At 46.0% G+C, this 14,507-nt stretch overlaps 1 protein-coding gene across 1 annotated transcript in view; it reads right to left on the minus strand.

The window, feature by feature from the left end:
* Window positions 1-2,280: 2,280 nt before the first annotated feature.
* CWC25 (CWC25 spliceosome associated protein) overlaps window positions 2,281-14,507 on the minus strand; it is a 132,727-nt gene continuing 120,500 nt past the window's right edge. Inside the window, exons 9-10 of the mRNA XM_078645622.1 lie at window positions 6,483-6,644; window positions 2,281-4,241 (exon numbers count right to left, since the gene is read on the minus strand). Coding sequence (XP_078501748.1) covers window positions 4,127-4,241; window positions 6,483-6,644 — 277 coding nt within the window. The 3' untranslated portion in view covers window positions 2,281-4,126. The remainder of the gene's footprint in view (window positions 4,242-6,482; window positions 6,645-14,507) is intronic.

A 14,507-nucleotide genomic window follows, 5' to 3' on the forward strand; every position in this document is an offset into this window, starting at 1 on the left:
TTGTTTAAATTGATGGTAAAGAACAGTGCTTCTGCCGGTAAATCTGCGAGAGCTTCTACTCGCAGTTTTAAATGTTCCCGGTAAATCATCGCTATGCCCCCTCCTCTACCTACCTCCCTATCCTGTGAGGTGACTGCATGGCCTATTGGTAGCACTATGTTCCAGTCTGGACCCGAGGCATTATCTGTCCAGGTCTCAGTCAGGAAAATAATATCGGGCTTTGTACTTTGAATCAGCTCTTCAATCTGGTATTTATGTCTCCCTAAAGACCGTATATTCATCAGAACACATTGCATGTGCTGTTCGCGATCTAGCTTAAGGCTTCTATGCTGATCTTGCCTGGGACAGTTGCTAAGTGTGACCCCCGCATCTCTGTCCTTCAGAACATCCGACATCTCAACATTCGAAAAGCTTCCCCTCCTCTCAGCTTGGTTAGTGCTGGTGGCAAGCCCTTGACTCAGCCGGAAAGAACATTTTGGGCAAACAGGGTCACCTAAGTTCTTATCTTGCAGGGCCATATCACGCGGTTTACATGAATCTAAATCTAGATCCATCAACTGCTGTCTGCTGTATGACCCGAATTTCCACAACCAGGGGTTCTGGCGCTGGTCGCGCTCCGGGTGTCGACGGGCTTGCCTTTGGCGCGCCCGCCGCGCGGACGCCCCAGTGTGTCTTAAGTATATTCCACAGAGCAGACAACTAGTGCGTCAACCCCTGTGCAATGCAGACCCGCCTAACTTCCGGGTACCGCCAGGGCCGAGCAGGAAGTGCAGGAGATGAAAGACACAGAATGGGAGCGACCAGGTAAGAACATTAAAACATTAAAAAATATTGTCTGAGCAGTTTTAAAATGTTATCGAAAATTGGACCAGAGCAACTAATAAAACAGCAATGTGTGCAAAGTGCCGAAGTAACTAGCAGCAGGATGCAAATAATGCAATAAAACACAGGTAGCAGCCACAAACACTTAAACTGCTGCGCGAACGCCCCAGTGTGCCTTAGGTAGATACTACACTTTCGCAGAAGTATCGAACAGAAAGACGCAAATGATGCAATAAAACACAGGTAGCAGCCACAAACACTTACACCGCTGCGCAGACGCCCCAGTGTGCCTTAGGTAGATACTACACTTTCGCTTCCAAATATGACTGAGTATCCTTGCCAGCAAAAACTGAACAAGACCTGAAAGGTCACTAAATCTTGGGATTAAAGGCTTGGTTAACCACAGACCTATTTTTTTTTTATCTCAGTGAAAACTGAGAATTCGGACTCTAAATTAACGATTACTGCACAGATATTTAAGACAATCTGCTTTCTTTCTTATATTCATACTTGGCTAGAGCTGGTGTTTAAAACTACAGGATACCTCGTTGGTTACCAGCTTTTTCTTACACAACTGTCCATCTGCGAATGTTGAAAATATTTAGTGTACTATGTAGCTTAATTATGCTTTTCATTGTATACCATGCAGTGTTCATGTTTATAATGTACCTTGTGAAACTTTAATCTCCTACGTAAAGCTTTCTGCTAACACAGGGGGTCTTGTTCCTGTTATTAAAAAATACAAATTAATCAACCAGAGAATTGTGAAGCGCCCCACTCACCCGTGAAGGTCCCAAGGCACTGGAGGGATGGAAGGGGGGTGGGGGGGGGGCGAAAAAAGCCAGTTCTTGAGGCTCTTCCTGAAAGTGTGCAGAGTAGGGAAGCGTCTGATGTTGACCGAGAGTTCGTTCCAGGCCTTAGTCATGACATAGAAGGCTCTTCCACCCGCTCTGGTTCTGCAGATGCACGGGGTTTCTGCTAGGGCGAGGTCGGCGGAGCAGAAGATTCTTTTGGGTACGTGGAAGGTGTCTGTTTTCATTGAGGTATTCGAGTCCGGTGTTGTGGAGAGATTTGTACGCGTGGGTGAGTAGCTTGATGGTTAGGCTCTTTTCGACGGGGAGACAGTGGAGGGATTGCAGGTGTTGGGTGATGTGCTCATGTCGTGGGATGCCGAGGACGAGTCCGGCCGTGGTGTTCTGAATGGTTTGGAGTTTGCATAGTGTAAATAACACATTACGTATAAAAGGAGTGCTTGAATAGGATATCACAGTTAGTTGACAGCATACTGAGGTGCAAAATAACCCTTTTTGCAACATCAGCATAATTTGTGGAGAACATTTAGAATCACAATTTAACCAACATAATTTAACATTAACTCCCTTGCCCACATTCCCAAAATTGGAGATGTCCTGTTAAAAATGAAAGATTCCCACAAAGGTTGAGTAACAAGCCCACACAACAAATTAAAAACATATTTAATAAAGAGTGAAAATCACAGTACAAATATACATATTTACAGATAAATTACAGATCACCAGGGAGAGCAGCTTTTCTGGAGTATTTACCGCTGCTTGTAATGGTGATTTTTAGCGTGAACTTCCTTACCCAAATCTACGAAAAGGCAATTCACGCTTCTCCTTAAAAAGGTGAACTAGGGGGATGAGGTTGATTGAAGGTGAAGTAAATACCCCTGAAAACGATATATTGCTAAGATGACACCCACTGTCCTTACCCAAACAGCGCTTTCCCACTACTCTTCCATTTGAAAAAGGTGCCACTGAGCCGTGACGGTTTCCACTGCTGCATGGGCAACCATACATCTGAGGCATAATGTCATTGCCAGAAGGAGGACTTCGAGTACATGAATTCAAAAGCCCATTACTTCTAATGTAAACACCACATGTCAAACCAATACCCGAGAGACTAAACTGGCGGACTCCTAATCTTTTATAGGCATCCAACACTTCATCACACATTAATCACAAGTCACTGGTCGGATGCCTGGACAAAGCATCTGGAAATTTAAATTGTAGCAAAGCTTCCTGCCCCCCTCAAATACATTCTTTGTGGATGGGGGGATGTGGGTAGATAGCAACTCACTTCTAGTGCCCCGGTGCAAATGAGGACTCTGGGCAGCATAAGCTCCCTCTCCTTGTGCTCACGCCCTACGATTTTGAACGTCTTAGTATTTTCATAGTGTTTGTGTGAACTGCAACAGTGGATCTGTTCTGGCATCACTGCAACTGAACTAAACAAAAACACCTGATATCGCTCTGCTCCAACAATCTTTTACCACTTGACCCATACAAGGTCACAAGTCTATCATGCATCTCGCCAGTAACTGCCCAATAAGGCGCGGCCAGCTCCCCATAATACCGTTGTTGCGGACACACATCGTGAAGTAAGCATTACATCTGTGTCTACTGCAATGAGAGCATGATTCTTGTGATAATGCCCACAACCCACCAAGTCGGCTCAAAAGACGTGTGTGGGTGAACTTCACTGCTGCCTGCAAAGGATGTGGGAGTGTGTGTAAGCTCTGGCTTCACCACTTCCTGCTAGTTGCTGCAAGCCTTGTGCACAGACAGACAACTCGACTACAAAGGAAGCTCATCAGATTATGTATGTCCAACATTGCTGCCATTATGGCAACTGTCCTGCAGACTGCATGACCATACTGACAAAGGTCAAAAAGCCACCCCAAATGCTTTCATATGACTGAATAAGTTGCTTTTACGCAAACCTTTGAGGTAAGGCACGTGATATACAAATAATTGCAGTTACAAAACACTACCAAACAAGGAGAACATTTAATAAAGAATTCTCATCTATGTTTATATGCAGATTCACAAACGTGTAAACATTCACTGCTCTGAAGCCAATGGAAAAGTTGGATTTAGAGCTCACTTGGACCCATGGCAATTCAGTGTGCTGGTGCCTTTCCTACAGCCTGCAAGAGAAAGAGACAGGAGATCCAGGCTTTCTTTGTTGTTGTAATAATCCAACAATATTTTGCAATCATCAGGCTCTTCTGCTTTCGTGCCAGGAGAACCCTTATCTGAGCGGTACCACAGATATCTACTAAAGATATCCAAAACTGGAGGATTTATAGTGGCCCACAGATGACACTTAACTGAAAGACTGTTGAAATAGCAGAGAACCACACATGGGGTGGCATGGGGGACTACATGTGGTCCCTGAATCACATTAAGAGAACCTGAACATGTCCTCTTCAACCTCCAAGTCTAGGACCCCGACTTCACCAATGTACAGAGAACTATGTCAGGGTGCGTGCAAGAGGTCTTCATCTCTTCATGAAGTTCTTCTCCAGGGCTGCTGGTGTCCTTTGAATGCTGTGGATGTTGCGCTTGACCCGATCTTCCAAAGACGAAGATGAGGCACTCTCCAGCTTCATACGGCTGCAAAGCAGAAATAGGGACAATTAACTGATGCCACAGCAGTGTGCCGAGTAGTTAAACACCCCATCTTTTGTGATTCATCACACTAAAATGAAGACAGCTGACAGAATGCATTTAAAAAGTGCCAGAGACCTGCTACACCTAGGACAAAGTAGAAAAATACTAAAAGTCAACAAGAGATATAACCTTGGTGCCTAAGCAATAATGACCTATTAGAATCATCACCCTTTCCTGAAACCTTTTCATTAACCTCCTTGTCTACGTATTTACATGGATCTGGAATATAGCTCTAGGATGGCCCTCTAACATTTAGGGGGCCTACTGTAGTTTGATCGGTTTTTAGTGCAGGAGAAATACAGACATAATTTACACATTCCAGTGATCGCTCCTGAGATATAAGGAATATACCATAAACTGATGGTAACACAATATCTCCACCTTCAATGTCCATAGAAAACCATCCTTCCTCTGCCACCATGTGTTGCATGGTGTTTGTGCATCTATTACTCCAGGGATCCACAGGTCAGCCATCAGACACTGAAAGTAGGGCCTGGAAAATGCTGAGCAGGTGTCTATACGGAACAGTGCAAGACGAGACAAAAAGACTCCTGGGTAGCTTGTGGGAACTGGGGTCTACCCACACAAAGTTGTGCACAAATACCTGTTGAGTGTTGTTATGATGGGTATCCGCAATGAGTGTTCAAAGAGTATGGTATATAGCATTATAGTGCATGTCACTAGACAAAATACGATACAAAGAATTGCAGCATTTCACAAAAGAGAGGCTATAAAGGAATTCCATCCTACATTTGAGTTCCAGTCTTTGCCTGGCTAAGAGAACATAATCGTCATCTGTGCAAGCATCGAAGCAAACCAGGGTGAGGTATTGAGCAAACCTAGTTAGTCCAAGTCACACTAAGCAAGTGTTAGGGACCAGCCTCTTCCATCCCCAACTAAAAACACTCTTTGTGGCCTTTTCCTAAGTGGCTTCAGATTTTGGGCAACTTACTAGGAGAGCTTCTGCGCAAAACCAGTCTGCTTGTGCTCATAAAAACTTGAACACTCATTTATCCAGAACCTACCTTGAAGGCTAATTGGGTCATTTACACTTAGGTGGTGTAGGCATGTGCCAATAAAACGTCCTGCCCTCTAAAGTTTACAGTTCTTCTGCCTCATTTAAGGGTTGGAGAAACACTGGGATGTCCGACAGTGGAGCCTTTGGTGGCTCTGCATGCAGAAACCCTTGACCTGACAGCCTATCTGCCACATGGATGCCAGATTACAGTCACTCTCTACCTGCCCTATTTAGGGGAGTGCAGCCATCAATCGTGTTCCCTGCCTAGGTCGTGGCAGACCCAGGAAGATAAAATTCGCAATGGCATGGCCCCAGGTGCAGGGAGAAATCTCCCTGCGCATCAGGGTCACTGTTTTTTTTCTCCAGAAGTGAAGCCAAGCTTTGGCAGTACGTTTCTGAAGAGAAAATCAAATGCAAAGGGGCCAAAAAAACCTGGCGGCCCGCACAGCATTAGCAGCGACAACTCTCCTTTCCTCCATACGCAGCGACCTGCCTAACAGTCTCCCTCTGGACTGCCCTAGCATCTCCGAACAATATACCATTATTTTTATCTATCACAGCCCGATTCTTCCCACGGTCACTTCTCATTCTCAGTTTAAGACCTCCTTCCGACCCCCGTTTCAGTCTACACCTTTACTGTTCTTCTGACTGCAGGGATTGATGTGGGAATATTATTCACCTGTAATATTGTCACCACTGAGGAGCTCTTTCATAATATTCTTATGCTTTTAACTATCCTCAAGCAGCACTAAATGGAAGGGCAAAGAATGTGAAATCTACTAAATCTTTCAATCTTGGATAAAAACTGTTCATGACATAGAAAGTTCATTCCTCAGCCTTGAATCATTATTAGATTCATCAAGCATTGAACTTCCATTCCAGGCTGAGGCAGATTCCAACCTGCAGCTGAAAAGAAAAGTTCAAAGCATATTTATCTGTCAAAACCACCAAAATCTTGCCAAAAGTAACTTTTTACAGGACTCATGGCACCACCATTTAATGGCCTAAAAACAGAAAGATTTTCTGTAAAAATAAAATACTCTCTATTGGGCGCAAGCATTTGTTTTTCAGATCCAAAACATTTCTTGTGTTCTCTCCCCACCCTTAACAGAATCCCTCCCATACAAACCAAATCACACATGCACTCAAGACTGAAAGATTCCTACTGGATGAATTTTCCATCTCTATTGTCTTTCTTGTCCAGGTCTTTCTCCTTCTCTTCCTCCTGCTTGTATTTCTGCACGTTGTTTGCCCGCTCCTCTTCCCTCCACTTGGCATTATCCATCATCTCTCGGCGTTTACGCTCCAGTTCCTCTGCTGACAGCTTCCTGTGTAGGACACATCGCCACAAATATTAAATTAATATAGAGAAAGACCTACACCTTATAACAAGAAGCAAAACTCTTGAGAGGATATAGAAATGTGGAAGTAGAAATTGAAATCGCTCCTCATGACTGACTTGCAGGTTACTCATTTCCAGGGCAAATGGAATAAACATGATTTTGCAGCTGCAGCAAATTGCTATTAATATTTATTGTATTAGTTGATTAATAATTTAACTCATGATTCAAGACCAGCAAAACAGTTATTTGTTGAAAACACAAAGAAATAACAAGCAGTTGCAAAACCAATAGATTGTGCTCTAATGTTCATTTGCATGCTGAAGTCCACTGTGCATGCCTGTGATTGTATAGATTATTATATTAAAGCTAGGCCTCGCTACGTGCTCTTTGGATCTTCAGTTCACACTAAAGCGAAAGCAGGATTGCAAGAATGAAGCCCTTGCTTTCAGTAGTCCTACTTTCATCTTTATGGAAGATTAAATCAGAATACTTTTGGCCCTTACCACTAGATGGCGCAATTATGCAAAACATTACTTCAAATGGAAAGAAATTAAACTGGATGGCAGTGATGAGAAGATGCCAGACATGTAACTTAATGTTAAACAAGCATTTGCAATGCAATAGGTCTCACATTTACGCCAGTTTGAGCTTTTGGCATTGTAAATGACAATACCTTTTATTTTTGGTTTGGTTTTTTAAACATAAATAAAACGCAGTGTCATTTAACAATGCCGGTATATTAAACTTTGGTAAATGCGAGACCTGCTGCATTGCAAAAGCTGGTCTTTAAAGCCTGTTGATGTACCGCGCCCACCTGCCATGTTCTTTGATAATCCCCGTTTCAACAAACGGGTCATCTGACCGAAGCCCCTCAATTTCCTCGGAGCACAGTGTGATTGTGCTTTCTTCTGTAACTAGGTGACAAACACTGCTTGGTACAGAGGGTGGCAGCGGGTGCACTACACTCAGTACTTTGTGCTAAAAGCATTAAAAAAAGATTACGCTCTAAAGTTTCATTGACTGCCAATCACCACTGCGCATCAGACACCTCTGCCTTTCCGGTTAGAATGGAACCGGCAACGATCTGTATCAATGACAAACAAAATGACAACATGCACTGCTTTGTGAATCTACCACTCTATAATAAAGAGCGCGTTGTGAATAAGATGTCGGCTCTGTTTCCCAGAGGGCACACTCCTGGTTGCTTGTTTTTACTGTAGAATTTTGATTCGAGGTAGGCTGATTGTAGGAAACGTACAGTGTTACATGTCAGAAAAACATAAATAAATAAAAAAACACTGCCACAGCTAATAGGTAGGCACGACCAACAACGTACAAAAGGAGGTAGAGAGGGGGTAAGGTCGGCATCACGGACTACGGAGGGAGGGCAGGCGGAGGGCTGGGGGGGCAGAAGGTACTGACAACAGGAGGGAGGGCAGGGGGGTAAAGAAGGCACGGACAACGGGAGGGAGTTCGGGGTTGTTAAAGAAGGCATCACAACGGGAGGGAGGGGATTAAATAAGGCACGGTCAATGGAAGGGAGGGTGGTCTAGTAAAGGACTGAATGCAAGCAAAGCATGTCGTGCCTGCAGAAAGAGAAACACAATAAAGAAAATAGTGCTTAAAGACTAAATAACAGGTACAATGTAACAACCGAAGTAAAAGGGACAGTTGCCATGGGATGTGACAAATGAAGACGAGGCGGCACTAAGGAGGGACTAACAAGCCTATTTAAGAAGCAAGAGCCAACATTTAGGAAGGACGATGACACAAGACAATGGAAAATATGGGCGGAGAGTGGGCGGGGCTTCTGTTCCAGACTCCACTACAACAAGTCTTGCCGTGCAGCACATGCACGCTGACTCTAGGCTCGACCTAAAAAGGACACCACACACGCTAGAGTACGGAAAAACTGCAGGAGTTGAAATCAACCACTGTGGCGAGGAGAATACATTAGGGAGCTGAACATTTAAATAAAATAAAAAATTCTCAACCCAAGTGCCAACCCGAAGCCGTGGGGAGCTGAACAGATATGTATAAGCTGCCTCCCTTTAAGATGGTCGGCTGAGCTAAAAAAAAAAAAAAAAAAAAGAAAAAAAAAAAAAAAAAGTGACCATATTAGGGTCATGTCTGCATGCAATGACAATAAAAAGAGATAGTGCAATTAAAACAAAAACGTGTTTCTGTCTATACACAATGCATGCAGGACAATTGTAAGTGATAATCAAAGGAACTTTTTAGATGTAGAATCGGGTCTCATTGATTGTAATAGAAGGTTTAGTTTGACAACCAAACTGCGAATACCAAGAGGTGAGAGAGTGTTATGCCTGGAGGTGGAGCCAAAACCGACTTTATGTGCATAGTAAAGTATACTGTCAAACAAGATCTAAAAATGAATAAAGTTTAATGTAATAAAGCTACTGGCCCAACTTAACGCTATTGCTTTCTGCATTCTGACTTTGCAGAGGTGGGAGTGCCTTTCAAAATGTTGGCTTTATCAGGGAAACTAAACGCTGTGTTCACATATATTGTTTTTTTTTTTAATCTAAATGATTTAGCAAAGTGCATTAATTTAAGCCTGTTAGCAGTTTATCCAATGTAAGAACAATTGTTACTTACCTGTAAACAGGTGGTTCTCCAGTATTGGTGTCTTTCATAGATTCACATGCTTGAATATTCCCCGTCGTCGAAGTGGGAGTCCCACGGTACATAAAATAGCAATAAATGCTAAAAAAATTATATGTATGTGAGAACATAACATAAGAAGAAATAGAAGTAAAAGCATAACTGAAAACCTCTAAAACAATTCCTCCATAGGAATGCATGATAGAGAGAGAAATCACTTGTAACATATCACTGTCATTATGTTAGTCCAAACTACAGCCAATCAGGCGCCAGCACCCTCTAGAACCTTCTCCTCAGAAGCTCAGGCCCTCAGATTTTCGTAGCACCAAAGTGACCCAGAGTGCATGAGGAGAAGAGAGCCTCTCAGGGGAGGAGGGTGGGTCGCATGTGAATCTATGAAAGACACCAATACTGGAGAACCACCTGTTTACAGGTAAGTAACAATTGTTCTTCTCCAGTATTAGGGGTGTCTTTCATAGATTCACATGCTTGAATAGAGTAGAGAGCAGTAACCTCCAATGAGATTGCAAAGCACAGCATGTAAAAGCTCGAAGACAGTAGTGATACAGTCATGGAAGCTAAAATAGCAATGATCGAAAAAATATAAAGGAGGAGGGAACAGAGGCTCACCTTATTTGAAAAGATGACGAAGTACTGCCTGTCCCACTGCGGTATCCGCCTCATTGATGGCGTCCAAGCAGTAATGCTTGGTGAAGGTGTGCCTGCTGGACCATGTCGCTGCACGGCAGATCTGATGAAGTGGCACACCAGCAAACAGGGCGGTGGATGAAGACATAGCCCTTGTAGAATGAGCCCTCACCGAAGACTGCAAAGGCTTGCCAGCCTGTTGATGGCAGAAGGCAATGGCCGAAGAAATCCAACGGGCAATCGTTGGTTTGGTAACTGGATGCCCCTTACGCAGTCGTCCATTGGCAATGAACAGTTGGTCGGACCTGCGGAAGGAGGCAGTTCTGCTAATGTAAAATTTAAGGCATCGTTTGATGTCCAAGGAATGCAATCGCTGCTCAGCTGGAGACTTTGGCTCAGCAAAAAAAGTTTTCAAGAACACAGGTTCATTTAGATGGAAGTCAGTAGGCACCTTCGGTAGGAAATATGGGTTGGTGCGAAGCACCACGCCGTCAGGTCTGAATTGAAGATAAGGCGGTTTGATAGTAAAGGCGTGGAGGTCACTTCCACGACAAGATGAGGTCAGAGCAAGAAGAACAACAACCTTTCAGGTGAGGAACTTAATGTCCGCCCTATGGATGGGCTCAAATGGTGATTTCATAAGTTGCGACAAGATAACACTGAGATGCCACGGTGGAGGAGGGCGCCGAATAGGTGGGAACTTCCGGAAAAGCCCTTTGAAAAACTGGCGGATAATTCTGGACGAGCAGAGGGAGGAAGAGCCATCTTGCCAGAAGCGAGAGATTGCAGCTAGGAAAACTCTCAAGGTAGCATGCGAGAGTCCCGATTGAGCTAGACTCAAAAAGAACGGAAGAAACTGCTCCGGAGTAGAATGGATTGGATGGACATTTGCTGCCATGCACCAATGACAAAATCTCTTCCACTTGAGTTTGTAAGTTTTGATGGTAGACGGAGCCCTAGCATGAGCGAGGATCTCTCTGCAGTCTTGCAAGATATTTAAGTTTGCGAACTCAAGATACTCGGGTTCCATGCCGACAATTGTAGAGTGGATGGATCTGGATGGTAAACCTGGCCCCTGTCCATCGTCAGGAGGTCTGGACGAGGATGAAGAGGAATGGGCTCGCACTGAGACAGAAGGAGCATCTCCGAGAACCACGTCCAGAGAGGCGTCCGTTGTGAGCGTGAGATCTGGCGCATCGACGAGGAAGGATGTTCCAGTCGCCAGGTTGGTCGGCTGTGCCCACCAGCACAGACCCTTTCTCATGCGAGCTGTAACGGCCACCAGGTCGTTGAAAGATCCGGAGACCTGACGTCACTGTACGTCCAGTTCCTCTTGAATGGGACGGATCCGCAGTCTGCAATGTGGGATCAGTGCAATACAAGATGATGCCATCTCCAGAAATGACTTTAATGTCCGGACAGAAACGGACTGCCTTGATCGGATGAGAGACACCAGGCGGAGGATTTTCTGTTGTCGTTCGTGTGAAACAAACGCCTTTGAAAGCATTGTGTCTAAGATCGCTCCCAAGAAATTCCTGGTTTGCGCTGGTGCAAACTGTGACTTGTCGACATTGATGGCCAAGCCGAGGGATTGAAACACATTTTGACAAAGACGAGTGTCTTGGCTCAGTCGATGGCGCGATTGAGACTTGAGGAGGCAATCGTCCAAATATGGAAAAATTTGGACGCCTCGGAGGCGTAGGTGAGCCACCACAGGAGCCAACACCTTCGTGAACACACGAGGAGCGGATCGGAGTCCGGAAGGCAACACCTTGAACTGATAATGTGTCTGCCGCACCCTGAAGCGCAGGTACTTTCGATGCTGTTGTAGAATTGGGACATGAAAGTATGCGTCCTGAAGGTCTATGGTGGTCATGAAATCCCCGCTGGCCAGAAGACGCAGGATCTTCAGTAGTGTCAGCATTCGGAAAGATTGGCTCTTTAGGCATCTGTTGAGAGCCCTCAAATCCAGAATTGGTCACCAATCTCCCGTCTTCTTGAGTATGAGGAAGAAATGAGAGTAAAACCCCTCTCCTCTCTGAGACAGTGGAACCACTTCGACTGCACCTTTTTGAACAAGAAGACGGACTTGATGGTAAAGCTCCTTGAGATGGGGAGGAGGCGGGCCAGACGGTGGAGTATGAGGAGGAATCTGGATGAACTCTAAGGTGTGACCTTTCAGCACAATGTCCAACACCCAGCGGTCCGAGGTGATGGAAGACCACTGAGAATAAAACAGAGAGATTCGACCTCCAACACTTTGAGGATGACAAAAGTCATTGGAGTTTGGGAGTGGATCCCCGATAGGATGACTTTCCCCTGTAGGGCCTTGAGGACTGTTGTCGTTGTGACAGCTGCTGGTTGGAAGAGTAACTTTGTTTGCTCCGATTGTAGGAGCGATATTGAGATTGACCTCCTCCAAAAGTGGAAGAAGTGCCGCGTCCGCGTGCATCTCGAAATGGCTGCTTCCGAAATTGCAAAGTGCCCAGCGATTTAGACGTATCAGTGTCCTTTTTAATGGACTCTAGAGCTTCGTCAATGTGTGACCCAAACAGCGATTCACCATCATATGGCATATCAAGGATCTTGGATTGAACTTCCTGCCGGAAGGAGGTGGCCTTCAACCAACCCTGGCGTCGTAAGGCAGCCGCACTAGCAAGCTGGCGGAAGCCAGTGCCCGCAATATCGACTGCGCAGTCAATCATCTCATCAGATGCTCTTTGTCCGTCTTGGAGGATTTGCAAAGCGCCCGCTTTGGAAGAGTCAGGGATGAGGTTGACCAGGGCAGATATGTCCGACCACATCTGCCGGTCGTAGCGGCCCAAGATGGCTAAGGCATTTGCCGCCCGTACTGTAGTGGAAGCCATGGTGGAGAATTTCCTTCCAATGGCGTCTAGGCGCCGACCTTCTCTATCCGGAGGTGCGGTGATAGGAGACGCTGGATTACTGGCCCGACGCTGTGCTGCCTGAGTTACAACCGAATCTGGCTTAGGGTGAGAGACGAGGCAAGCTGGTGAACCAGTTGGGGCCTTATATTTCTTTCTTTTCTTGGGCAGGTAACGAATTCGGAGCCTGCATGAGCTTAACTCCCTCCTTCCAAATAAAATCGATTATTGGAATTGTGTGGATTTGTTTGAAAGGCTGATTCCTGAAATCGTAGAGGAAACAGTCCTCCTCTGTCTGTGTCCTTGGTAATTTAAAGCGCTGAGCCGCTCTATCCATCAACAGATGAAAACTGGTAATACCTACTGGAGGGGAATCCCCAGATTCTCCTGGCGGAGGGGAGGGCGTCTGCATTTGGTAGTCGTCCCACTCTGCCATGCCGGTTGCGGCATCATCATTATCCGTATCATCGTGGACCTCTCCGTCCTCTCGTTCTGGAATCGCCTCATCATCTGCATCCTGTGGATACACAGTTGTGTGAATCTTGACCGACGTTTGAACCTGGGGAGAAGGCGTCTGTGGCAAAATTGGCGGAATAGAAGGCAGAGCTGGCGCAGACGCAGCAGGTGATGGTCTAGGAGTACCTTGTGGCGTTGATGGAAAACGCCGGTTGTAGTCGTCCAGCATATGCTGGAGATTTGAAATCAAAGACAAAGGCAACGTAGCCATTGGAACTTGGATGCACTGTTCCCCAGCTTGAGACTCCTGGTCGCCGCCGCCGTCGTCGTCACTGCCGGAATCTTGACATTTGATGATTAGATCAGATGGACTGTGGGCCGCCCCGAAAGTGTCATCCACATCATCACCAGAGTCCGAGTCGTGCTCAGAGTTAGTGGCAAACATAGGCGAAGGAGGTTGCGGATCTGGAGCGGACAACTGGAGGCAAGGCTTTTGTTGGCGACGGCGTGAAAGATCGGGGGCGACAGATGCAGAACCTGAAGAAGGTAAAGGCACCAGAGGCAACGAGGCAAAGGAAGATGGTGCCACCGTCGACGGTGCCGTCGACGGTATCGTTGACGATGCTGAAATGGCCATCGACGAAAATGACTGATGAATCCATCGTAGACGGAAGGCTCGTCGACGAAGCCGTCGTCGACGGAAGTATTGTAGATGGCAAAGCCGCCGACGAAGTCGTTGACGCAGGAGACACCCCTGTCGACGGAGCCCTCGTCGACGAGGCTTTAGTCGACGGAGTCTTCGTCGATGACGAAGTCTTTTTGATGGCTTTCGTCGACGATGCTGGTTTCTTCGTCGACGAGGTGATAAGAATCGTCAACGAGACAGTCTGAAAGGCCAATGAAACTCTCGTCGACGTAAAGGCCGACGACGAGACTGTCGTCGACGAGGTGGAAGCTGACGTCGTCGTTAGTGTCGTCGTCGTTTACGATGTAGACACTGCAGATCTCGTCGTCGGAACGCTCGTAGGTGCTCCCGTCGACGACGAAGCATGTTTAGGTGTGGAAACACGCTGAGAGGCAGCAGAAGACGCCTGAGAGCCAGGTCTCGTGGGCGCAGCAGTAGGAGGAGCTGGTGGGGACACACAGAGGCCAAAGGCAGGGCCAGTTTCTTCTTCTTTAGAGAAGAAAAAGGCACATCCTCTACACTACCATGTTTAGAGGCTGCAATGGAGGG

Source organism: Lissotriton helveticus, chromosome 5_1 (genome assembly GCF_964261635.1).
Source record: "Lissotriton helveticus chromosome 5_1, aLisHel1.1, whole genome shotgun sequence".
NCBI lineage: Eukaryota > Metazoa > Chordata > Amphibia > Caudata > Salamandridae > Lissotriton > Lissotriton helveticus.